Source organism: Coregonus clupeaformis, chromosome 2 (genome assembly GCF_020615455.1).
Source record: "Coregonus clupeaformis isolate EN_2021a chromosome 2, ASM2061545v1, whole genome shotgun sequence".
NCBI classification, from domain to species: domain Eukaryota; kingdom Metazoa; phylum Chordata; class Actinopteri; order Salmoniformes; family Salmonidae; genus Coregonus; species Coregonus clupeaformis.
In genome coordinates, this window is record NC_059193.1 from 11651033 (window position 1) to 11677822 (window position 26790).

General features: G+C 43.5%; 2 protein-coding genes across 2 annotated transcripts in view; one reads left to right on the forward strand and one right to left on the reverse strand.

Moving 5' to 3' along the window:
• Window positions 1–6333, forward strand: part of LOC121533300 (monocarboxylate transporter 8-like) — a 33379-nt gene extending 27046 nt beyond the window's left edge. The window contains exons 6-8 of the mRNA XM_041839117.2: window positions 1807–2035; window positions 5045–5311; window positions 5419–6333. Of these exons, the coding sequence (XP_041695051.1) occupies window positions 1807–2035; window positions 5045–5295 (480 nt within the window). The 3' untranslated portion in view covers window positions 5296–5311; window positions 5419–6333. The remainder of the gene's footprint in view (window positions 1–1806; window positions 2036–5044; window positions 5312–5418) is intronic.
• Window positions 6334–17311: 10978 nt separating this feature from the next.
• Window positions 17312–26790, reverse strand: part of LOC121533291 (coagulation factor VIII) — a 29673-nt gene continuing 20194 nt past the window's right edge. Inside the window, exons 25-26 of the mRNA XM_041839106.2 lie at window positions 18315–18497; window positions 17312–17991 (exon numbers count right to left, since the gene is read on the reverse strand). Coding sequence (XP_041695040.1) covers window positions 17836–17991; window positions 18315–18497 — 339 coding nt within the window. The 3' untranslated portion in view covers window positions 17312–17835. The remainder of the gene's footprint in view (window positions 17992–18314; window positions 18498–26790) is intronic.

The window sequence follows — 26790 nt, forward strand, 5'->3', positions numbered from 1 at the left end:
CGCCAGAGCCAGCCAGCCAGGATCCGCCATCTAGTCAGGTACTGCCCCTTAGTCCGGTACTGCCCCGTAGTCCGGTGCCGCCCTTAATCCAGTGGGGTTTAGTTGGGGGGTGGTCATGAGGAAGGGAATACGGAAGCGGATAGTGACTAAGGTGGGGTGGGGACCACGACCTGGGCCAGAGCCGCCACCAGGGACAGACGCCCACCCAGACCCTCCCGAGACTGTATGCTGGTGCGCCCGGAGGTCGCACCTTTAGGGGGGGGTAATGTGACACTCTGGCTCCACGGACCTTGATATTTGAGCCAGGGTTGTGTAGTTTCATTGTTTGGGTGTATTTCTATGTTGGGGATTTCTGGTTGTGCATTTTCTATGTTTGGTTAATTGTTCTTGATTAGTCGTATGACTCCCAATCGGAGGTAACGAGTGTCAGCTGTCGGCTCGTTATCTCTGATTGGGAGCCATATTTATACTGTGTGAGTTCACTTTGTGTTGTGGGTTATTGTTTCTTTGTTGCTGTTAGTAGTATTCAGTATAGAACTTCACGGATCGTCATTTGTTGTTTTCTTCGTGGTTGCTTTAAGTTAATAAAATCATCATGTTCACTCGCAACGCTGCGCATTGGTCTCCTCCTTCAGACGGTCGTGACAATATTAGTCTGGAGAGATGTATTTGTATTTATTATGGATCCCCATTAGTTCCTGCCAGGGCAGCAGCTACACTTCCTGGGGTCCAGCAAAATTAAGGCAGTTATACATTTTAAAAACATTACAATACATTCATAACAGATTTTACAACATATTAAGTGTGTGCCCTCAGGCCTCTACTCTACTACCACATATCTAGAACACAAAATCCATGTGTACATGTGTGTATAGTGCGTATGTTATCTTGTGTTTGTATGCATATGTCTATGTTTGTGTTGCTTCACAGTCCCCGCTGTTCCATAAGGTGCTTTTTATCTGTTTATTAAATCTCTAATTTTACTGCTGGCTTGAGTTACTTGATGTGGAATAGAGTTCCATGTAGTCATGGCTCTATGTAGTACTGTGCGTCTCCCATAGTCTGTTCTGGACTTGGGGACTGTGAAGAGACCTCTGGTGGCATGTATTGTGGGGTATGCATTGGTGTCCGAGCTGTGTGCTAGTAGTTTAAACAGACAGCTCGGTGCATTCAACATGTCAATACCTCTCACAAAAACAAGTAGTGATGAAGTCAATCTCTCCTCCACTTTGAGTCAGGGGAGATTGACATGCATATTATTAATGTTAGCTCTCTGTGTACATCCAAGGGCCAGCCGTGTTGCCCTGTTCTGAGCCAATTGCAATTTTCCTAAGTCCCTCTTTGTGGCACCTGACCACACGACTGAACAGTAGTCCAGGTGCGACAAAACTAAGGCCTGTAGGACCTGCCTTGTTGATAGTGCTGTTAAGAAGGCAGAGCAGCGCTTTATTATAGACAGACTTCTCCCCATCCTAGCTACTGTTGTATCAATATGTTTTGACCATGACAGTTTTTGCCATATTAATCTGGAGAGATGTATTGGACATAGTCTGGAGAGATGTATTGGACAAATCAGTCTGGAGAGATGTATTGGATATATTAGTCTGGAGAGATGTATTGGACATATTAGTCTGGAGAGATGTATTGGACATTAACCTAAGTCTCCTCTCTCCGACACGTTACACAACGCCACCCAAACTAAAATGTATGCCCGCACCACTGTACTGCAAGTCACTTTGGAGAAAAGTGTCTGCTAAATGGCATTCATTATTCTATGTTTATTGTCTCTGCTCTCCTCTCCCCCAGTCGGTGTCGTTCATGGTGCTGGGGCTGATGTCCATGATGATCCCCCAGTGCACGGTGTTCGAGGGGCTGATTGTGGTGTGTGTGTTCCTGGGGCTGTGCGACGGCTGCTTCATCACAATCATGGCTCCTATAGCCTTTGAGCTGGTGGGCCCCATGCAGGCCTCCCAGGCTATAGGATACCTACTGGGACTCATGGCCCTGCCCATGACTGCAGGACCCCCCATCGCTGGTGAGTACTATCGGTTCCTCAGGTTACTAAACACTGACCTCAAAGATTTTGAATGGCAGGTGAGAAAGAGATGGTTGACTTCTATGTGACAGGCAATTGCTGCTGAGTATCACCTCAAAACTTTGGAGTGGAAGCCAAGGTGATAGAAAGATGGTTAGATTCTCTTCAACAGGAACCTATTCCTTCCAATCGAGAAAAGTCAAGTCTGTAGCTAGCATAGTAGTACCATATAAGTCCTTTGAGGATAGCCACATTCCATAGGGAATTATAAACAGGGTAGGATTAGGATAATGTATTTTGTGTTGATCATGCCGTTGAGCTGACATGTCTCAGCCATGTACATACGTATATTCACTGTGTTTATGTACAGTTGAAGTCAGAGGTTTACATACACTTAGGTTAGAGTCATTAAAACTAGTTTTTCAACCACTCCACAAATTTCTTGTTAACAAACTATAGTTTTGGCAAGTCGGTTAGGACATCTACTTTGTGCATGACACAAGTAATTTTTCCAACAATTGTTTATAGACAGATTATTTCACTTATAATTCACTGTATCACAATTCCAGTGGGTCAAAAGTGTACATACACTAAATTGACTGTGCCTTTAAACAGCTTGGAAAATTCCAGAAAATGATGTCATGGCTTTAGAAGCTTCTGATTGGCTAATTGACATCATTTGAGTCAATTGGAGGTGTACCTGTGGATGTATTTCAAGGCCTACCTTCAAACTTAGTGCCTCTTTGCTTGACATCATGGGAAAATCAAAAGAAATCAGCCAAGACCTCAGAAAGAAAATGGTAGACCTACACAAGTCTGGTTCATCCTTGGGAGCAATTTCCAAACGCCTGAAGGTACCACGTTCATCTGTACAAACAATAGTACGCAAGTATAAACACCATGGGACCACGCAGCCATCATCCCGCTCAGGAAGGAGACGCGTTCTGTCTCCTAGAGATTAACGTACTTTGGTGCGAAAAGTGCAAATCAATCCCAGAACAACAGCAAAGGACCTTGTGAAGATGCTGGAGGAAACAGGTACAAAAGTATCTATATCCACAGTAAAACGAGTCCTATATCTACATAACCTGAAAGGCCGCTCAGCAAGGAAGAAGCCACTGCTCCAAAATTGCCATAAAAAAGCCAGACTACGGTTTGCAACTGCACATGGGGACAAAGATCTTACTTTTTGGAGAAATGTCCTCTGGTCTGATGAAACAAAAATAGAACTGTTTGGCCATAATGATCATCATTATGTTTGGAGGAAAAAGGGGGTGCTTGCAAGCTGAAGAACACCATCCCAACCATGATGCACGGGGGTGGCAGCATCATGCTGTGGGGGTGCTTTGCTGCAGGAGGGACTGGTGCACTTCACAAAATATATGGCATCATGAGGAAGGAAAATTATGTGGATATATTGAAGCAACATCTCAAGACATCAGTCAGGAAGTTAAAGCTTGGTCGCAAATGGGTCTTCCAAATGGACAATGACCCCAAGCATACTTCCAAAGTTGTGGCAAAATGGCTTAAGGACAACAAAGTCAACGTATTGGAGTGGCCATCACAAAGCCCTGACCTCAATCCTATAGAAAATGTGTGGGCAGAACTGAAAAAGCGTGTGCGAGCAAGGAGGCCTACAAACCTGACTCTGTTACACCAGCTCTGTCAGGAGGAATGGGCCAAAATTCACCCAACTTATTGTGGGAAGCTTGTGGAAGGCTACCTGAAACGTTTGACCCAAGTTAAACAGTTTAAAGGCGATGCTACCAAATACTAATTGAGTGTATGTAATCTTCTGACCCACAGGGAATGTGATGAAAGAAATAAAAGCTGAAATAAATCATTCTCTCTACTATTATTCTTTACATTCTTAAAATAAAGTGGTGATCCTAACTGACCTAAGACAGGGAATGTTTACTAGGAGTAAATGTCAGGAATAGTGAAAAACTGAGTTTAAATGTATTTGGCTAAGGTGTATGTAAACTTCTGACTTCAACTGTACGTCATTGGTTTTAGCTCTAAATGTAGCTGGTCTATAGAGTAAATAGAGTGAGGCTTCATCTCAAATGGCACCTTATTCCCTTTATAGTGCAGTACTTTCTACCAGGGCCCATAAAGCTCTAGTCAAAAGTAGTGCACTATATAGGGAATAGGGTGAAATTTGGGACGGACCCTGATTAAAGTGGCTGAGTTCCAGGGCTGGTGATTTGTTACATAGGGAATAAGATACAGAGGGAGGAGTAGTCTCAGATAGCAGATAGTTTAGCGATGGGTTGTTGACATTATGGCTGCATTTATGGGGCTCTGCTACTCTGCTGTGTCCCGGCTCGTCCTCCTTCTCATAGCCTCAGTGTTCTGTATTGACATTGTGTCCTGTGAGGCCTGGCTGAATCTCTCTCTCTCTCTGCTTAGTGCCAGATGTTGGAGGAGTTATCGATCTCGTTTTCAGTTCTTGTTTATGGCAGGGCCACTTAGCTAGCTCCTGACTGAATATTTTGGCCAGTGTTGCCCATCACCCTGGACATACACTAGACACACTTTACTGAGGAACATTTTAACAAAATGTTCCCCAATTTAGTGGTGCTCATGGTTTCTATGGTTACCCTATAATAATAATAATAAAGCAAAGACATGCCCTTAGCTGATGCCTGACTGCTGATGCTGTACCATCTGACAGCCCTCCAGACTAATAAACTATTTCTTATCTTCTTAGACATTTTTATGACTGCTAATTATTAGTTCTGAGCTAGTTCCTTGAAGTAAAACAGACAAATAGGTAAAACTACTTGAATCACCAAGATAGTGGGTGAATCTCAAAGCACATTGGAGCAAAAGATCTAAAGCTCCTCCCCTCAAATCTTCTTCACCAATGAATTTTGAGAAAGAGGCGTTGAGTGGACACGAGGAATCAAGGAAATACAATTGAGATTCACACAGTGATTCTATCTTGAATAACGAGTAGTGGTTCTATACACTACATCTGAAACCTCTCCCTCCCTTGTCCCCCAGGACTCCTGCGTGACTACTGTGGTGATTACAACATGGCCTTCTACCTGGCAGGGGGCCCTCCCATCGTGGGGGGCATGGTGCTGTTCTTTGTGCCCCTGATACACCGGCGGCAGCAGAGAGCCTTTGAGGGCCAGGGTGCAGGGCCCGAGGACCCCAGCACGGATCACATGGAGCCCCCGGCAGGGGGCCCCTTGGCCTGCTCTAACGGAGACATGCTGCCTGGATACACTGACGTGGAGACACACATCTGAGTAGCACTACACAAAGGTATGAGAGGGGAGACACACACACACATTCACACACACACACACAGATCCTTGATTGAAACCGCGGGCATCTTCTCATGTTTTTCCTTTCCTTCTTCCTTCTCTCAGGGATTATATTCACCAGATCTGTCCGTCCCTGCACCTCCTGCCTTCCCCGGCCCCCGGCCCCTGACCCCCGGCCCCTAACCACGGACTACCTGCTGATGTACCTCTTAACCTCTGACACAGTTTCTATAGGAAGACCCCTCCCGTCTATAGGAACCCCCCTCCTCTCAGAACGCCATTAGTTCCTTATAGTGATCCCTGTGGTCTACGGAGAGAGGGGAAGAAGGTTTTTTTTGCCCTCTGAAGCAAAGGAGGAACACATCGCTGATCAACCTCCTTGAACAAAGAGAGAGACAATTGGCATTATCATAGGACCTGGGCGTCACACAATCCAAAACAGTGCTCTCTTTCCCTGTGTCTTTAAGCTCATCTAAAATGGTTTTAGACTTTAAAATGTGAATGCACGCTAAGTATTTGCCGTAAGAGCCAGCCGCCTGAAAATATATATTTTAAAATTCTGTAGCGTCTGTAATCAGAGTATGTAAATGTTTTAATATACTTCAGTTGGTTTTTAAATGACAGATTATTCAGAAGGATAAATAGTATTAGAGTAATTGAATGGAGTACTTTGTACTTCTCTTTCTAGACCACAAGCATCTCACACTTTATTTCATGTTATGTTCTGTCTGTAGGTGTTTCATTATATAGATCTAGGGCATAATATAGGACATTTGAAAGATTTCAGTTATTATGACAACTTATTGCAGTTACATTTTACAAGTCTCAATTTATTTTGTTTATGATCGATCAAGGAAGAACACATATCTGTTTCAGTTTTGTATTATACTATAGGTTTCAATAGTGATACCCCCTGGGAAAAGCCACTAAAACGAAGTCACCTCAACCACATACAGTACCAGTCAAAGGTTTGGACACACCTACTAATTCCAGGGTTTTTCTTTATTTTTTTCTATTTTCTACATTGTAGAATAATAGTGAAGACATCAAAACTATGGAATCATGTAGTAACCAAAAAAGTGTTAAACAAATCAAAATATTTTTTATATTTGAGATTCTTCAAAGTAGCCTCCTTTCGCCTTGATGACAGCTTTACACACTCTTGGCATTCTCTCAACCAGCTTCATGAGGTAGTCACCTGGAATGAATTTCAATTAACAGGTGTGCCTTGTTAAAAGTTAATTTGTGGAATTTCTTTCCTTCTTAATGTGTTTCAGCCAATCAGTTGTGTTGTGACAAGGTAGGGGTGGTATACAGAAGATTGCCCTATTTGGTAAAAGACCAAGTCCATATTATGACAAGAACAGCTCAAATAAGCAAAGAGAAATGACAGTCCGTCATTACTTTAAACATGAAGGTCAGTCAATCCTGAACATTTCAACAACTTTGAACGTTTCTTCAAGTGCAGTCGCAAAAACCATCAAGCGCTATGATGAATCTGGCTCTCATGAGGACCGGCACAGGAAAGGAAGACCCAAAGTTACCTCTGCTGCAGAGGATAAGTTCATTAGAGTTAACTGCACCTCAGATTGCAGCCCAAGTAAATGCTTCACAGAGTTCAAGTAACAGACACATCTCAACAACTGTTCAGAGGAGACTGCGTGAATCAGGCCTTCATGGTCGAATTGCTGCAAAGAAACCACTACTAAAGGATAACAATAATACGAAGAGACTTGCTTGGGCCATGAAACACGAGCAATGGACATCAGAATGGTGGAAATCTGTCCCTTGGTCTGATGAGTCCAAATTTGAGGTTTTTGGCATGTGTGGTTCCCACTGTGAAGCATGGAGGAGGAGGTGTGATGGTGTGGGGGTGCTTTGCTGGTGACGCTGTATGTGATTTATTTAGAATTCAAGGCACACTTAACCAGCATGGCTACCACAGCATTCTGCAGCGATACGCCATTCCATCTGGTTTGCGCTTAGTGGGACTATCATTTGTTTTTCAACAGGACATTGACCCAAAACACACCTCCAGGCTGTGTAAGGGCTATTTGACCAAGAAGGAGAGTGATGGAGGGCTGCATCAAATGACCTGGGCTCCACAATCACCCGACCTCAACCCAATTGAGATGGTTTGGGATGAGTTGGACCGCAGAGTGAAGGAAAAGCAGCCAACAAGTGCAAGTGCTCAGCATATGTGGGAACTCCTTCAAGACTGTAGGAAAAGCATTCCAGGTGAAGCTGGTTGAGAGAATGCCAAGAGTGTGCAAAGCTGTCATCATGGTTAAGGGTGGCTACTTTGAAGAATCTCAAATATAAGATATATTTTGATTTATTTAACACTTTTTTGGTTACTACATGATTCCATGTGTGTTATTTCATAGTTTTGATGTCTTCACTATTATTCTACAAAGTAGAAAATAGTAAAAGTAAAGGTTCTGTCCATTTGTAGCTTGTTTTTGGACACAGGTCCAGGAATGGCTAAAGGATTGCAATATTTACCTGGAGCTAACCTTGCAGATAGCATTACTGGGTGATCTGAAAAGTCATAGTCAATCGATCAATAATATAATAATACTTTTATCAAAAATGTTTATTTTTAATTCACAATCTGTAGAAGCAATGAGAATAGAAAGGTTCAGAACTTTTGTAAAACATCACAGTACGGTTGAAATATATATGGCAAATAGAAATCCTATATGGATGGTGTTAAGAGATAGATGGGAGGTATTGAATGGAGTTGAAGGATGGGACTAATAACAAATAACAACAAATAATAACAAGATAACTAATAATGTATGCATACTGTGTCCATAATAAGTATATAGGTTGTATGTTGGGAGCTTTTGGGAAAGAGCACAGTTTGAAAGATATGGACATCATGAAAATGATCGGAGAGGTTGAGAGTAGAAGAAGTTCAGGAGCAAAAACAAATCAAATAGAATTATTGTAAAATTGACTGTGTCCATAAGGTGTAGATAGTAAGTATAGGCTGGAAGTAGAGGGAATTGTTGTTCACTAATTTACCCCAAGTAGGGAAAGGATGGCGGGGTTGAAAAGGAATAAAGGGGAGTGTATATATATAAAAAACATGGGGGATTGGAAGTGATGCAGACAATTACATTGATGGAAGTTACAATCTATCTGCAATATTAAGCTGATCTACCCCCCCCACCCCCCCCCCCAAAAAAAAAAGTAAAACAAAAAGTAAAGAAAAACCCTTGAATGAGTAGGTTTGTCCAAACTTTTGACTGGTACTGTACGTACTTATGCAGTTATTCCAAATATAACCTGTGCCATGGCGGAGCTACAGATAGAGAGTGCCAGACCTGATCTATTTTTTTAACAGTCACATTTCTACGACTTTAAGTGAATCAGATCTTTTTCATACACAATTGTGGATACTTTAATGTAAATAGACCTCTGAGAAGTTTTGCAATTTTTTAAAAATTTACTCTGCAGATTTGTTTTTATTGTTTTAAGTTTCAAACGTTTTTTATTTGTTTTTACCATCTTTCTCTTACAACGGCATTGGGATCTTGTTATTCCCATGGGGGTGAATCCTAACGTCCACTTTGACTCCCATTGACGTCAATGGATGACTAAGTGAAAATTCAACTTAAGTGAAATTTGGAAAGAAGAATAACCTTTAGTCTGCCATGTTTTTTTAGCAAACAATCCAAATCTACATTAAGGGCATTGAGCTTAATTTTGAATCGAAAGGCCATAGTTTTTGCTGTGTGTGTGTGTGTGTGTGTGTGTGTGTGTTTGGGCATTGGTCCACAGACCAGAGAATGATTGCCATTACATGCATGCCCTCATTGGCTAGGTCCTTTTTTCAGCCTGATTCCCATTGGTCCACATCAAACTGATGACTCTTTGTTGATGAGTTTGCTGCTTCTTATCTTAAGATGACAACATACTGGTTGTTGGGGTCATACGTCGTCACGGTAATAACCAGATACTGCCTCATGGAGATTTTCACTCTAGCAGAGAAATACATTAAATTGCAGTTGCTGTTACGGTTCATAAATGTTAAACGGACCACTTACCTCCTTGAGATTACATTTTCCGCGCGACAGAAAGGTTAAAGGGTGTCCCAAATGCCACTCTATTCCCTATATAGTGCACCGCTTTTGACCAGAGCCCTATGGTCACTGGTCAAAAGTACCGCACTATAAAGGGAATAGAGTGGCATTTGGGACACAGCCTAGACCTAATGGGGACAGGCGCTCCCGAGCGGCGCAGCAGTCTAAGGCACTGCATCTCAATTACTACAGACCCTGGTTCCATTCCAGGCTGTATCACAACCCGGCCGTGATTGGGAGTCCCATAGGGCGGCGCACAATTGGCCCAGCATCGTCCGGGTTTGGCCATCATTATAAATAAGAATTTGTTCTTAACTGACTTAAATAAAAAAATCAAATAATAATAATGGTAGGACAGAGAGAGGACAAAGACGTTAATACCTCAGTAATCTAGTTAAATATGTTGGCATTCTTCAAATCATGACATCATACTTCCAAGTGAAATGAAATGGTTGCTAGTTTTTTTTTCTACAGCTGTTAGCTTCAGAGACTCTGAGCTGCACATACTGCCAAAATCTTCCTTCACTCCAGTTATTAATACTCATTATTGTTGCTTTACTAGATGCTCGGAAATATAGCATAACAGTTCCAATCCATGAGGAACTGGTCAAACCTGTGTGTGTGACATTGTGTATGTAAATGTGTGTGTGTATGAGATTTACCTTCCCTCTCCTCCATCTGGCTGTGAGCCATACTTTTTAAACTCTTTATTTTTCCTTCCTGCTTCTCTAAATGTCATTCCCTCTGACAGTTCAGTCCCAGTCATATAATATAGCTATGATCACTATGGTCCTAGCCTCCATTAAGGCTGCAGACTGAGTGGACTAGGGTCACTAGGTCAAAGAGGAAACCTTGTTTGATCAAGCAAGCTGTAATACAAAATGTACTTTTTGAAAGTTAATTTTGATCATTCTCCTATAGTTGGTCAGAGAGCTTGCTGGCTCTAGCCTGGTTAAACCAGATTGAGCCATTGTGAGTGCAGCATTCAGTCTGGTCTACCAGGCTATGCTGCTGGCTCACCAAGCATCATTATCTTTATACTGTAGATGCAAATGTGTTTCGATGAGATAGGCTATTGAAATATTAGATTTGTAACTACTGAGATGGACACATTTCGACAGGAGTGGTTAATGACTGATAGTGAAACACGCAGCCTTCATGGTGTTGTTTGCTTAACCAGTGTTTGGCTAGTCAAAGTCCTGTTGTCTATGCAGCCTTGGTGGCCCACCGGGGACAGTGGTTTCTGAGTGGGCAGTAGGCCCAGTTCAAGGACCGGTCACGTATAGGGTCACATGTTACATAGACTTATATATATTGTATGAGAGTACAATCTCATCATAAATCTTCATATTTACACGGCTTAAATAACTACATTTTTACATTTTATGTTTCCTAATATTGTTGGTATTTTAATTGTATCTCGCCCCATAACAGCCATAGCATTCTAAACCCCAGTGGGAGTTTTGTCCCCAAAAATATGTCGTTTTCTTAGTCCGAGCCAGCCCAGTGTGTGTTAGAGCCTCTTTTTATTACATCCTTGGGCTGGTGTACACCAAGTCTCTGTTACATCCTTGGGCTGGTGTACACCAAGTCTCTGTTACATCCTTGGGCTGGTGTACACCACGTCTCTGTTACATCCTTGGGCTGGTGTACACCAAGTCTCTGTTACATCCTTGGGCTGGTGTACACCAAGTCTCTGTCCCAAATGGAACCCTATTCCCTTGATAGCGGACTACTTTTGACCAGAGCCCTATGGATCCTGGTAAAAAAAAAAAAAGCTCACTATATAGGGAATAGAGAGCAATTTGGGACTTATCCCACGTCTGTATACTTCTGACCCCACCTACCTACAGTCTCTTCTTCTTTAGCTTTTGCTGTATCACCCATAGACTGTACATCACCCTGACGATATTACCCATAGACTGTAAACCTCAACAGATATATATTTTTCATTATGTTTTTTCAAGAAATGTTATAACAATAGGAATCACAAGATTTGAAATGAAGACTTATGCTGCTAGATAAATGTCATTCTTTTGGTGAAGTTATTTTGGATCTGTAATAAAACACAATTTGTTATTGTTTTCTATTAAACCAACAATAAATGTGTAATATGATGAGAACTGCATGTGTTTTCTCTGGCCAGCTGAGTAAAGCCATCCACTGCATTATACTGTATGTCTCTGGTCAGCTGAGTAAAGCCATCCACTGCATTATACTGTATGTCTCTGGCCAGCTGAGTAAAGCCATCCACTGCATTATACTGTATGTCTCTGGCCAGCTGAGTAAAGCCATCCACTGCATTATACTGTATGTCTCTGGCCAGCTGAGTAAAGCCATCCACTGCATTATACTGTATGTCTCTGGCCAGCTGAGTAAAGCCATCCACTGCATTATCTGTATGTCTCTGGCCAGCTGAGTAAAGCCATCCACTGCATTATACTGTATGTCTCTGGCCAGCTGAGTAAAGCCATCCACTGCATTATACTGTATGTCTCTGGCCAGCTGAGTAAAGCCATCCACTGCATTATACTGTATGTCTCTGGCCAGCTGAGTAAAGCCATCCACTGCATTATACTGTATGTCTCTGGCCAGCTGAGTAAAGCCATCCACTGCATTATACTGTATGTCTCTGGCCAGCTGAGTAAAGCCATCCACTGCATTATACTGTATGTCTCTGGCCAGCTGAGTAAAGCCATCCACTGCATTATACTGTATGTCTCTGGCCAGCTGAGTAAAGCCATCCACTGCATTATACTGTATGTCTCTGGCCAGCTGAGTAAAGCCATCCACTGCATTATACTGTATGTCTCTGGCCAGCTGAGTAAAGCCATCCACTGCATTATACTGTATGTCTCTGGCCAGCTGAGTAAAGCCATCCACTGCATTATACTGTATGTCTCTGGCCAGCTGAGTAAAGCCATCCACTGCATTATACTGTATGTCTCTGGCCAGCTGAGTAAAGCCATCCACTGCATTATACTGTATGTCTCTGGCCAGCTGAGTAAAGCCATCCACTGCATTATACTGTAAGTCTCTGGATATAACATACTGCCTGTAACACTGTACGTGTGTTTGTGTGTAACACAGTAGGACTGAGGCTGAGCATCATGGTGTATGTTAACCGCCCCCTGACTAACTGCAATATTTGCATATGAACATGGTTTAGTTAGGTCTGACAGTAACTATGACTATTACCATAAATGTGTTATGTGATGTTCTGTTAGCTTGGTCTCAGTATGGGGAAATGAAATGATGCCTATGTTATCCGTCCCCTGACTGCTATATATTTCCATATGAACAAGCTGTTGGCTGCATCCCAAATGGCACCCTATTCCCTTTAAAGGCGCTATATGGTTAATCTCACATCTGCATTGGCCGTGATATGGGCTCTGTAGAAGTCAGGGCAACTCATACTTCTTGCGCTTCGCGGAGCAGCGCAGAGCTGTTGTGAAGGAAGTTGTCAAGGAAGTGAGTTTGTGTTTATACAGCGATGCAGTATGGAGCTCAATTTGGCCTCTGCTCCAGAGACTCCGCGATTATGTCACACCATCCATATGGAGCTTCTGACCACATTTTCGGATCAAGCATAAATTGTATCTTATAGTGCCCTACCGTTGACCAGAGCCCATAGGGTGCCATTTGGAATGCTTACATTCTCTCCCTCTGCTCCCCGCTCTCCCATTTGACCCACTTTACTCACTAAAATACAATTTATGCTTGATCCGAAAATGTGGTCAGAGGCTCCATATGGCGGGTGTGACGTAATTGCGGAAACTCTTGGGGCATGCAGAGGCCAAATTTAGCTCTGAACCACATTGCCGGGGGGCCTCCCAAATGTTGTAACAATGTGGAGGGCTCTGCGAAGGTCAAGAAGTATCAATGCCCTGACTTCTGCAGAGGCCGTATCACCGTAAATGCTGCACGGCCAATGCAGACGGCAGATTGACCATGCAGCGCCTTTAAGCTGCCAGTCAAGCACGCACAGTTGAATGCCCCAGAAAAGAGCCACCAAAATTCTGTTCAGTTCTTAGAACTACCAGCAGCCAGGCATGTTGTACTACCCTGCTGCACCCCTCTCTGGTGGCTTACAATCAGGCTAAGCAGGTCTGAGCCTGGCCTGTACTGGGATGGATGGATGGGTGGATAATTAGTTTGAGTGAATGAGTTTTAAGTGGAACAGTGTTGGGGAGCAAGGGACTGTGTGGATGGACACAAGGGGGTTGTTGCAAAATGTTGCACAGATGGTTTTCTGTTACTGTCTGTTTTCTCCTGTGTGTGAATGGGGCGGGGCTATATAGATCGCTCTTTTAGGAAGTATAGGTTGCTTGGTTGGCCTGTAGGGACCAAACAGTAGCTAACTGATGCACCAGCACAGTGTCTCCAGAAGAGGGAGCCTTCTCCACTTCAGGACACAGTGAGTAATACAGTAGTCCTACTGAACACAGCTAAACCCTATTGTTTCTAGGGACAACCAAAAAACGGTTATGACACATATTCACTATGTAACAGAGAACACAGAAATAAAATAAAAACCCACTATGCCATAGTACAGTATTACCACACACAGATCAACTGAACCATCTCAGATTGCATAGCCATAAAGTTTTGCCACATTGTGAAATCTACCTAGAGGGAATTTGGCAAATGTTATTTACTGTGGAAACTACTACCAGACTACGCAGGATAACCAGTTACATGGGAATCCCTTTACTTCATTTACCATAAAGACCATCTGTAAATACTTAAATGACAGAAAAGTAGAAACTGGTGTATGTACAGTGGGGAAAAAAAGTATTTAGTCAGCCACCAATTGTGCAAGTTCTCCCACTTAAAAAGATGAGAGATGCCTGTAATTTTCATCATAGGTACACGTCAACTATGACAGACAAATTGAGGAAAAAAAATCCAGAAAATCACATCGTAGGATTTTTAATGAATTTATTTGCAAATTATGGTGGAAAATAAGTATTTGGTCACCTACAAACAAGCAAGATTTCTGGCTCTCACAGACCTGTAACTTCTTCTTTAAGAGGCTCCTCTGTCCTCCACTCGTTACCTGTATTAATGGCACCTGTTTGAACTTGTTATCAGTATAAAATACACCTGTCCACAACCTCAAACAGTCACACTCCAAACTCCACTATGGCCAAGACCAAAGAGCTGTCAAAGGACACCAGAAACAAAATTGTAGACCTGCACCAGGCTGGGAAGACTGAATCTGCAATAGGTAAGCAGCTTGGTTTGAATAAATCAACTGTGGGAGCAATTATTAGGAAATGGAAGACATACAAGACCACTGATAATCTCCCTCGATCTGGGGCTCCACGCAAGATCTCACCCCGTGGGGTCAAAATGATCACAAGAACGGTGAGCAAAAATCCCAGAACCACACGGGGGGACCTAGTGAATGACCTGCAGAGAGCTGGGACCAAAGTAACAAAGCCTACCATCAGTAACACACTACGCCGCCAGGAACTCAAATCCTGCAGTGCAAGACGTGTCCCCCTGCTTAAGCCAGTACATGTCCAGGCCCGTCTGAAGTGCATTTGGATGATCCAGAAGAGGATTGGGAGAATGTCATATGGACAGATGAAACCAAAATATAACTTTTTTGTACAAACTCAACTCGTCATGTTTGGAGGACAAAGAATGCTGAGTTGCAGCCAAAGAACACCATACCTACTGTGAAGCATGGGGGTGGAAACATCATGCTTTGGGGCTGTTTTTCTGCAAAGGGACCAGGACGACTGATCCGTGTAAAGGAAAGAATGAATGGGGCCATGTATCGTGAGATTTTGAGTGAAAACCTCCTTCCATCAGCAAGGGCATTGAAGATGAAACGTGGCTGAGTCTTTCAGCATGACAATGATCCCAAACACACCGCCCGGGCAACGAAGGAGTGGCTTCGTAAGAAGCATTTCAAGGTCCTGGAGTGGCCTAGCCAGTCTCCAGATCTCAACCCCATAGAAAATCTTTGGAGGGAGTTGAAAGTCCGTGTTGCCCAGCGACAGCCTCAAAACATCACTGCTCTAGAGGAGATCTGCATGGAGGAATGGGCCAAAATACCAGAAACAGTGTGTGAAAACCTTGTGAAGACTTACAGAAAACGTTTGACCTGTGTCATTGCCAACAAAGGGTATATAACAAAGTATTGAGAAACTTTTGTTATTGACCAAATACTTATTTTCCACCATCATTTGCCAATAAATTCATTAAAAATCCTACAATGTGATTTTCTGGATTATTTTTTCTCATTTTGTCTGTCATAGTTGACGTTTACCTATGATGAAAATTACAGGCCTCTCTCATCTTTTTAAGTGGGAGAACTTGCACAATTGGTGGCTGACTAAATACTTTTTTTCCCCACTGTATGTGTGCTTCAGGGTTCCTGGAGAGTTATTGTTCTGTGGACATGGGGCCTGAGGTTCCAGGAGGAAGCGATATAAGATAAATATTAAGAGTGTGGCCATAGTAGGTGTGACTCGTACCACAGGGGACTACTAACTTATTTTCTGTTCTGAAACTTCTCTCACACCAATCTGACACTAGAAGTCCAAGGGCTCCTTTGATAGTGTCACATGATATGTATTGTTGTTACAAACTAACTTACACACACATAGAGAAGAGGGTTTGCCAAATAATAACAGAGAGAGTCCAGTCATCATTACTTACATAACTAAGCCTTGTCTGAACCAGAACGGCCCATAGGGGCAAGTTAGGGCCTATGTCCTGTCCTCATACGGCCTATGTCATGTTTCTGTAGCGTGAGGAAGTACACCCCCTGGACAGGATGCTAGTATGATTAAGACCTATTAAGGTTTTATTGGAGCGAAAACCTGTTCCCGTGGTGATAGGGAATGTGTTCTGTTATTGTTTGGACAGGGATAAAGTGTGACGTTGTGCTACTTTCTGTCTGTAATCCCACTGGGCACAGACGTCAGTTCAACGTCTAGTTGTGATTTATATTTGGTTGAGTTGTCAACTAATGTGAATTTGACTTGAAATCAACTAAAATTGCCACCATGTCATTGGATTTAGGTTAAAAGTTGGGTGAAAAAAATACAAAATGCCCTAACGTTGATTACTTTTTTTTTAAATCCAATCAGTTTTCCACATTGATTCAACGTCATCACATTGATTTTTTGGGTTGGAAACAATTGATTCAACCAGTTTGTGCCCAGTGGGATGTTTTTGCCAACATTTGTCCAGCAATGTTGTCTGTCTGTTCTCCCCATCCAAACCAAACAACACAGCTTTGTGGTCAACTTCCTCAGTGAGGGGATGATAACGAGTTTATGTGCCCAAACACACTGCTCACTGTACTCCCTTTCTCACACACACTGCTGTCTCTCACCCTCTCTCTCTCCCTTCCTCTCCCTCCCTCTCTCCCTCCCTATCTCTCTTCCTCTCTCGCTCTTCCTCTCTCTTCCTCTCCCTCCCTCTCTCTCTCCCTCCCTCCCTCTCTCTCGCCCTCTTCCTTTTTCCCCTCTCTCTCTCATACACACACTGCTGTCTTTCGACCAGATTATAGCAATTTCTGAAGAACTGTATTTCATCTTTATATCGTTACACTTCATTTTCTTTACGAGTGGAACAATGGCCAAATCAATCACACTTGCCAATGGCTTGAGAGACTGTGAGAAGTGGTTAAGACTGAATAACAGTCTGGAGAGACGGGAATGAAGTAAAGGAAGGTGAACCAACCCTCCCTAATCATAGAGAAACACAGAGACACTGCCAGTATCCCCCTGGGCTGGAGCAAAGGAACAAAACAAAAGCAAAGAGAGAACCGTTTCCTGTCACGGAAGGGAGATGGTGAACAGGACAGGAAGAGAAAGCATGGGAGGACGGGTGTGTGTGTGTGAGGGGGGGGGGTGTCGCAACACTGACCTCTAGAACCAGGCTCGATATAATTCCATCTTTATTGAACAATATAAACTCTATCCCTCTCCCCTCAGTGCATATGATACATTGCATTACATACAGTACTGTACAGATTACTGTAGTCACAGAGTCACATCCATCCAGATAGAAACAATAATTATACTGTACTATTTACATGTAGTTGATCACAGCTGGAATGTCAGAAGTCATAGTGTTAGTAGTAGTATACATTGTAAATGAGACAAACTGTCTGTGTCAGTCTTCATAAACTGATGTAATGTGTTGATAGTGGAGTGACGAGGCCTAAGAGCCATTTTCAGCTGAAGCTTATTAATAGACAGTTACTACAACAGTATATCATATAACTAATACCATATATGACTCTGACCCTAGCTAAACAAACCTTTTACCTAGATTCAATTACTCTGTTCATCCATCAATGACATGACTATTTCATGATCATGTCACCGCTATTAAATAGAAGAGATGATGATGAGGTCGGCCTGAGTGTGGATCTGCACAGTGGGGCCCCCTGCCCTGTCTCTCAGTGTTGCTGCTGGGTGTCACAGCCAATGAACTCCAGGCGCAGGGCGATGTCGTTCACCCAGCCTCTGGGGTGGATCTGTATAAAGCGGGCGAACAGAGGAGGATCAAAGAGGTTCAGCATCTCCTCATCTGGCTCACTGTTCCCCTTGAAGATCTGGGAGGAAGGAGGAGGCAGAGTCAAACAGAGCTGGCTCACATAAATCACAGTTCGTAAACTCGCAAAGTTAAACATGTTACAGCTTTGCCACTGTTTGTGCTCTTTACAACATCAGGTTTCGTAAATCTGCCTGGTGGCATTTTGCCTTTAATAATCTTGATTTCTCTTGAGGTTTCAAATCACATTCCCCTGCATGCTAAGGAAGGTGTGTGTGTACTGAGATGTAGCCTGTGATAAATCTGATGATAATGAGTGATGTGTGTGTACTGAGATGTAGCCTGTGATAAATCTGATGATAATGAGTGATGTGTGTGTGATACCTTCTCTCTTTGCGTTCCATCGTCAACCACGTTGGACCAGGAGTGGCCGTCGTCGCTAATGGTTACGGAGAACTCTGTCACCATCATCTGAGTAAGAACAGACCACGCCCCCTGAGTCACGACCCCTGTGATGCGTTTCATAACCAGGAAGTCCACCTGCAGCCACTCATGGGGGTTATTGGCCTGGAGGAGGAGGGAGGAAGGGGGGTGGGTTATAGTAGGTGCAATACACGAATAGAAACCGTGTCCACAGCAGTGCATCTAGGTCCAGATGCTGGTTAACCCTGTCCACAGCAGTGCATCTAGGTCCAGATGCTGGTTAACCCTGTCCACAGCAGTGCATCTAGGTCCAGATGCTGGTTAACCCTGTCCACAGCAGTGCATCTAGGTCCAGATGCTGGTTGACCCTGTGCACAGCAGTGCATCTAGGTCCAGATACTGGTTAACCCTGTGCACAGCAGTGCATCTAGGTCCAGATGCTGGTTAACCCTGTCCACAGCAGTGCATCTAGGTCCAGATGCTGGTTAACCCTGTCCACAGCAGTGCATCTAGGTCCAGATGCTGGTTAACTCTGTCCACAGCAGTGCATCTAGGTCCAGATGCTGGTTGACCCTGTGCACAGCAGTGCATCTAGGTCCAGATACTGGTTAACCCTGTGCACAGCAGTGCATCTAGGTCCAAATGCTGGTTAACCCTGTCCACAGCAGTGCATCTAGGTCCAGATGCTGGTTAACCCTGTGCACAGCAGTGCATCTAGGTCCAGATGCTGGTTTTGGCAGGAACAAGTATTCAAAAACAAGAATAAAAACGATTAAAACAAAGGACGGAGAAGAATAGAACACTGGGTAAACCCCTGACTTACAACACTTCCACCACAGCATGTGACCATTACAAACAATTGTATCTCTTGATTGATTCCTAGTGTTTTCCAGGGAAAGAACATCAAGCTCAAAAAAGGTTACAATCGCAATATAAATTGGTCACAGATTCTACATGATTTCTCAACCTATCATTGACCATTCAGTTCCAGAGAAAACTTGTCACAGTTGACCTCTGTCTCGCAATCACAAGTGTTGCTCACATCCTACCAACCCTTAAAAGAAACACTCCAATCTGAAAATATAGAAAACATGACAATGGTGGTTTCTGAGGAAGGCAGTAAATGTGATTAGCTAAAGAAGGAGAGTGATAATGGAGAGGGCCCATGAGAGAGAGAGAGAGAGATAGAGAGAGAGAGACAGAAAGAGAGAGAGAGAGCGAGAGAGACAGCGAGAGAGAGACAGAGAGAAAGAGAGACAGAGAGAGAAGTAAGCTGGTCCTGGGGCTCTGTTCACAAACACAAACAGACCCCAGAGAGCCCCAGGACAACAACAACAACAACAACACAATTAGACCAAACCAAATCATGAGAAAACAAAAAGAGAATTACTTGACACATTGGAAAGAACAACAAACAAAAAAACAGAGCTAACTAGAATGCTATTTGGCCCTAAACAGAGAGTACACAGTGGCAGAATACCTGACCACTGTGACTGACCCAAACTTAAGGAAAGCTTTGACTATGTACAGACTCAGTGAGCATAGCCTTGCTATTGAGAAAGGCCGCCGTAGGCAGACCTGGCTCTCAAGAGAAGACAGGCTATGTGCACACTGCCCACAAAATGAGGTGGAAACTGAGCTGCACTTCCTAACCTCCTGCCAAATGTATGACCATATTAGAGACACATATTTCCCTCAGATTACAGCGATCCACAAAGAATTCGAAAACAAACCCAATTTTGATAAACTCCCTTATCTACTGGGTGAAAAACCACAGTGTGCCATCACAGCTGCAAGATTTGTGACCGGTTGCCACAAGAAAAGGGCATTGTCTTTATTCTTTTGGAACTTCTGAGTGTAATGTTTACTGTTAATATTTATTGTTTATTTCACTTTTGTTTACTATCTACTTCACTTGCTTTGGCAATGTTAACATACGTTTCCCATGCCAATAAAGCCCTTAAATTGAAATTGAATTGAGAGAGAGACAGAGAGAGAGAGTGTGAGAGTGTGAGAGTGAGTGAGTGAAAGAGAGAGAGTGAGAGTGAGAGTGAGAGAGAGAGAGAGAGAGAGAGAGAGCATAGCCTTGCTATTGAGAAAGACCGCCATAGGCAGACCTGGCTCTCAAGAGAAGACAAGCTATGTGCACACTGCCCACAAAAGGATAAATCTACAATAATCGAGAATTTCAACAAGCATTTTGCTACGGCTGGCCATGCTTTCCACCTGGCTACCACTACCCCGGCCACCAGCTCTGCACCCTCCGCTGCAACTTGCCCATGCCCCCCCTGCTTCTCCTTTACACAAATTCAGACAGCTGAAATCTGGACCCCTACAAATCAGCTGGGCTAGACAATCTGGACTCTTTCTTTCTAAAATTAGCCGCCGAAATTGTCGCAACCCCTATTACTAGCCTGTTCAACCTCTCTTTCGTAACGTCTGAGATATCATAACTACGATCGATAAAAGACAGTACTGCGCAGCCGTCTTCATCGACCTGGCCAAGGCTTTCAACTCTGTCAACCACCGCATTCTTATTGGTAGACTAAATAGCCTTGGTTTCTCAAATGACTGCCTCGCCTGGTTCACCAACTACTTCTCAGATAGTGTTCAATGTGTCAAATCGGAGGGCCTGTTGTCTGGACCTCTGGCAGTCTCTATGGGGGTGCCACAGGGTTCAATTCTCGGGCCGACTCTATTCTCTGTGTATATCAATGATGTCGCTCTTGCTGCTGGTGACGCTCGGATCCACCTCTATGCGGACGACACCATTTTGTATACATCTGGACCTTCATTGGACACTGTTAACAAACCTCCAAACGAGCTTCAACGCCATACAACACTCCTTCCGTAGCCTCCAACTGCTCTTAAATACTAGTAAAACTAAATGCATGCTCTTCAACCGAATGCTGCTTGCACCCGCCCACCCGACTAGAATCACTACTCTCGGCGGGTCTGACCTAGAGTATGTGGACAATTACAAATACCTAGGTGTCTGGTTAGACTGTAAACTCTCCTTCCAGACTCACATTAAGCATCGCCAATCAAAGGTTAGATCTAGAATCGTCTTCCTATTTCGCAAACAAAGCCGCCTCCACTCATGCTGCCAAACATGCCCTCGTAAAACTGACTATCCTACCGATCCTTGACTTCGGCGATGTCATTTACAAAATAGCCTCCAACACTCTACTCAGCAAATTGGATGTAGTCTATCACAGTGCCATCCGTTTTGTCACCAAAGCCCCATATACTACCCACCATTGTGACATGTACGCTCTTGTTGGCTGGCCCTCACTACATATTCGTCGCCAAACCCACTGGCTCCAGGTCATCTATAAATCACTGCTAGGCAAATCCCCATCTTATCTTACCTAACAGGTCACCATAGCAACACCCACCCGTAGTCTGCGCTCCAGCAGGTATATCTCACTGGTCATCCCCAAAGCCAACACCTCCTTTGGCCGCCATTCCTTCCAGTTCTCTGCTGCCAATGACTGGAACGAACTGCAAAAATCTCTGAAGCTGGAGACTCTTATCTCCCTCACTAACTTTAAGCGTCAGTTGTCAGAGCAGCTTACCGATCACTGCACCTGCACACAGCCATTCTGAAATTAGCCCATCCAACTACCTCATCCCCATATTGTTATTTATTTTGCTAATTTGCACCCCAGTATCTCTATTTGCACATCATCTTTTGCACATCTATCATTCCAGTGTTAATACGAAATTGTAACTATTTTGCACTATGGCCTATTTATTGCCTTACCTCCATAATTTACTACATTCGCACACACTGTATATATATTTTCTGTTGTATTTTTGACTTTGTTTTGTTTACCCCATATGTAACTCTGTGTTGTTGTTTTTATCGCACTGCTTTGCTTTATCTTGGCCAGGTCGCAGTTGTAAATTAGAACTTGTTCTCAACTGGCTTACCTGGTTAAATAAAGGTGAAATAAAATAAAAAAATAAAAAATTGACATAATATGACATTTGAAATGTCTTTATTCTTTTGGAACTTCTGAGTGTAATGTTTACTGTTAATATTTATTGTTAATTTCACTTTTGTTTACTATCTACTTCACTTGCTTTGGCAATGTTAACATACGTTTCCCATGCCAATAAAGCCCTTAAATTTAAATTTAAAATGTAAATTAAATTGAGACAGAGCGAGAGAGAGAGAGCGAGAGAGAGAGTGAGAGACAGCGAGAGACAGAGAGAGAGAGAGAGAAAGAGAGAGAGAGAGAACACCTACCCAATATGACCCGCTAGACACAACTACAACAAAACAACCAACAAAAACGGGTCACAACTCCTTCATCTCTGTCACACGCTGGGTCTGTATATAGTCACTGATAGACTTAGAGGGGATTACTACGGTAGGTACACCTACAGCACATCTCTTGGTAGCAGTACTGAAGAATACTTTATCACCGACCTCATCCCAGAGTCTCTCAGAGCGTTCTCAGTCAGCCCACTGACACCCCTATCAGATTACAGAAAAACCATAGCCTACTTGAACAGAGCAATACTCAATCATGAGGCATCAAAGCCAAACAAACTGCATACTATTAAGAAACGCTATTGATGGAAGGAAAGTAGTGTAGAAACTGATAGATTAATTATTAATGACTAATTATTACACCCTGAAACTGTGTATAATGTGTTAGAAATGTGTGAGTGTAGGACCAGTAAAGACTATGGCACTGAGCTACTATTTAGCAATGTGAGTAAGAGTTAGACCAGACAACAAAGGAGAACTGTCTAAACCAAGATAAAGGGGCCTCCCAATTTGGGGAGGATGCGATAACTGCACCTGGCCGAGCAAGGAGTGGGAAAGATAAGAACAGTGTGTGCCCTGATGGTCAGGAGAGCAGAGGAAAACATGAGCTGAGCCGAGGTGTGTGTGTGCTTACAAGATGTGTATTGTGGAAAAATACAGGCCGCCTAGGGGGGGGGCAGGATTTTTGTATGACTTATGTGTATAAAAGGATTGTACCACCCTTTTGTTTTAGAATTCTCAATTAATAAAGATCTCTGACTATGCAGATCAGGACTCTGTCCGTTACTTAAATCCCAAAAGACTTACAACCTTTTGGGAGACGCACAGAGACACTGAAATAGTTTGTTTAATAATTCACATAACAGAAACCTACCAAAAAACTATTGGGCAACAAATCCAATCCCTTTTAGACAACTTGCTGGACAAAACATTTCACTGTAATAGTGAAGGTGTAAACTTGGCAGTAGAAAGCCTAAACTGTATATCTGACCTTTCAGCTTCCTTATCAAATCTAAAAATGTCAGGCAGACAACCTAAGAAAATGAACAACAATAACAAATGGTTTGATGAAGAATGTAAAAACCTAAGAAAGAAATTGAGAAACCTATCCAACCAAAAACATAGAGACACAGAAAACCTGAGCCTACGCCTTCACTATGGTGAATTGCTAAAACAATACAGAAATACACTATGGAAAAAGAAGGAACATGTTTCTCAATGTAATTGAAGAATCCATAGAATCTAACCACTTCTGGGAAAATTGGAACACACTAAACCAACAACAACACGAAAAGCTACCTATCCAAAATGGAAATGTATGGATAAACCACCTTTTTGGCTCTATAACAAAGAACAAACAGCAAAAACATATACAGTACCAGTCAAAAGTTTGGACACACCTACTCATTCAAGGGTTTTTCTTTATTTGTACTATTTTCTACATTGTAGAATAATAGTGAAGACATCAAAACTATGAAATAACACTTGTAGTAACCAAAAAAGTGTTAAACAAATCAAAATATATTTTATATTTGAGATTCTTCAAAGTAGCCACCCTTTGCCTTGATGACAGCTTTGCACACGCTTGGCATTCTCTCAACCAGCTTCATGAGGTAGTCACATGGAATGCATTTCAATTAACAGGTGTGCCTTGTTAAAAGTTAATTTGTGGAATGTCTTTCCTTCTTAATGCGTTTGAGCCAATCAGTTGTGTTGTGACAAGGTAGGGGTGGTATACAGAAGATAGCCCTATTTGGTAAAAGACCAAGTCCATATTATGGCAAGAACAGCTCAAATAAGCAAAGAGAAATTACAGTCCATCATTACTTTAAGACATGAAGGACAGTCAATACGGAACATTTCAAGAACTTTGAAAGTTTCTTCAAGTGCAGTCGCAAAAACCATCAAGCGCTATGATGAAACTGGCTCTCATGAGGACCGCCACAGGAAAGGAAGACCCGGAGTTAACTCTGCTGCAGAGGATAAGTTCATTAGAGTTAACCACACCTCAGATTGCAGCCCAAATAAATGCTTCACAGAGTTCAAGTAACAAACACATCTCAACATCAACTGTTCAGAGGAGACTGTGTGAATCAGGCCTTCATGGTCGAATTGCTGCAAAGAAACCACTACTATAGGACACCAATAAGAAGAAGAGACTTGCTTGGGCCAAGAAATACGAGCAATTAACATTAGACCGGTGGAAATCTGTCCTTTGGTCTGATGAGTCCAAATTTGAGATTTTTGGTCCCAACCTCTGTGTCTTTGTGAGACGCAGAGTAGCTGAACGGATGATCTCCGCATGTGTGGTTCCCACCGTGAAGCATGGAGGAGGAGGTGTGATGGTGCTTTGCTGGTGACACTGTTGTTGGTTTATTTAGAATTCAAGGCACACTTAACCAGCATGGCTACCACAGCATTCTGCAGCGATACGCCATCCCATCTGGTTTGCGCTTAGTGGGACTGTCATTTGTTTTTCAACAGGACAGTTACCCAAAACACACCTCCAGGCTGTGTAAGGGCTATTGGACCAAGAAGGAGAGGGATGGAGTGCTGCATCAGATGACCTGGCCTCCACAATCACCCAACCTCAACCCAATTCAGATGGTTTGTGATGAGTTGGACCGCAGAGTGAAGGAAAAGCAGCCAACAAGTGCTCAGCATATGTGGGAACTCCTTCAAGACTGTTGGAAAAGCACTCCTAATGAAGCTGGTTGAGAGAATGCCAAGAGTGTGCAAAGCTGTCATCGGCAAAGGGTGGCTACTTTGAAGAATCTAAAATCTAAAATATATTTTGATTTGTTTAACACTTTTTGGGTTACTACATGATTTCATACACTGCTCAAAAAAATAAAGGGAACACTTAAACAACACAATGTAACTCCAAGTCAATCACACTTCTGTGAAATCAAACTGTCCACTTAGGAAGCAACACTGATTGACAATACATTTCACATGCTGTTGTGCAAATGGAATAGACAACAGGTGGAAATTATAGGCAATTAGCAAGACACCCCCAATAAAGAAGTGGTTCTGCAGTTTGTGACCACAGACCACTTCTCAGTTCCTATGCTTCCTGGCTGATGTTTTGGTCACTTTTGAATGCTGGTGGTGCTTTAACTCTAGTGGTAGCATGAGATGGAGTCTACAACCCACACAAGTGGCTCAGGTAGTGCAGCTGATCCAGGATGGCACATCAATGCGAGCTGTGGCAAGAAGGTTTGCTGTGTCTGTCAGCGTAGTGTCCAGAGCATGGAGGCGCTACCAGGAGACAGGCCAGTACATCAGGAGACGTGGAGGAGGCCGTAGGAGGGCAACAACCCAGCAGCAGGACCACTACCTCCGCCTTTGTGCAAGGAGGAGCAGGAGGAGCACTGCCAGAGCCCTGCAAAATGACCTCCAGCAGGCCACAAATGTGCATGTGTCTGCTCAAACGGTCAGAAACAGACTCCATGAGGGTGGTATGAGGGCCCGATGTCCACAGGTGGGGGTTGTGCTTACAGCCCAACACCGTGCAGGACGTTTGGCATTTGCCAGAGAACACCAAGATTGGCAAATTTGCCACTGGCGCCCTGTGCTCTTCACAGATGAAAGCAGGTTCACACTGAGCACATGTGACAGACGTGACAGAGTCTGGAGACGCCGTGGAGAAAGTTCTGCTGCCTGCAACATCCTCCAGCATGACCGGTTTGGCGGTGGGTCAGTCATGGTGTGGGGTGGCATTTCTTTGGGGCCCGCACAGCCCTCCATGTGCTCGCCAGAGGTAGCCTGACTGCCATTAGGTACCGAGATGAGATCCTCAGACCCCTTGTGAGACCATATGCTGGTGCGGTTGGCCCTGGGTTCCTCCTAATGCAAGACAATGCTAGACCTCATGTGGCTGGAGTGTGTCAGCAGTTCCTGCAAGAGGAAGGCATTGATGCTATGGACTGGCCCGCCCGTTCCCCAGACCTGAATCCAATTGAGCACATCTGGGACATCATGTCTCGCTCCATCCACCAACGCCACGTTGCACCACAGACTGTCCAGGAGTTGGCGGATGCTTTAGTCCAGGTCTGGGAGGAGATCCCTCAGGAGACCACCCGCCACCTCATCAAGAGCATGCCCAGGCGTTGTAGGGAGGTCATACAGGCACGTGGAGGCCACACACACTAC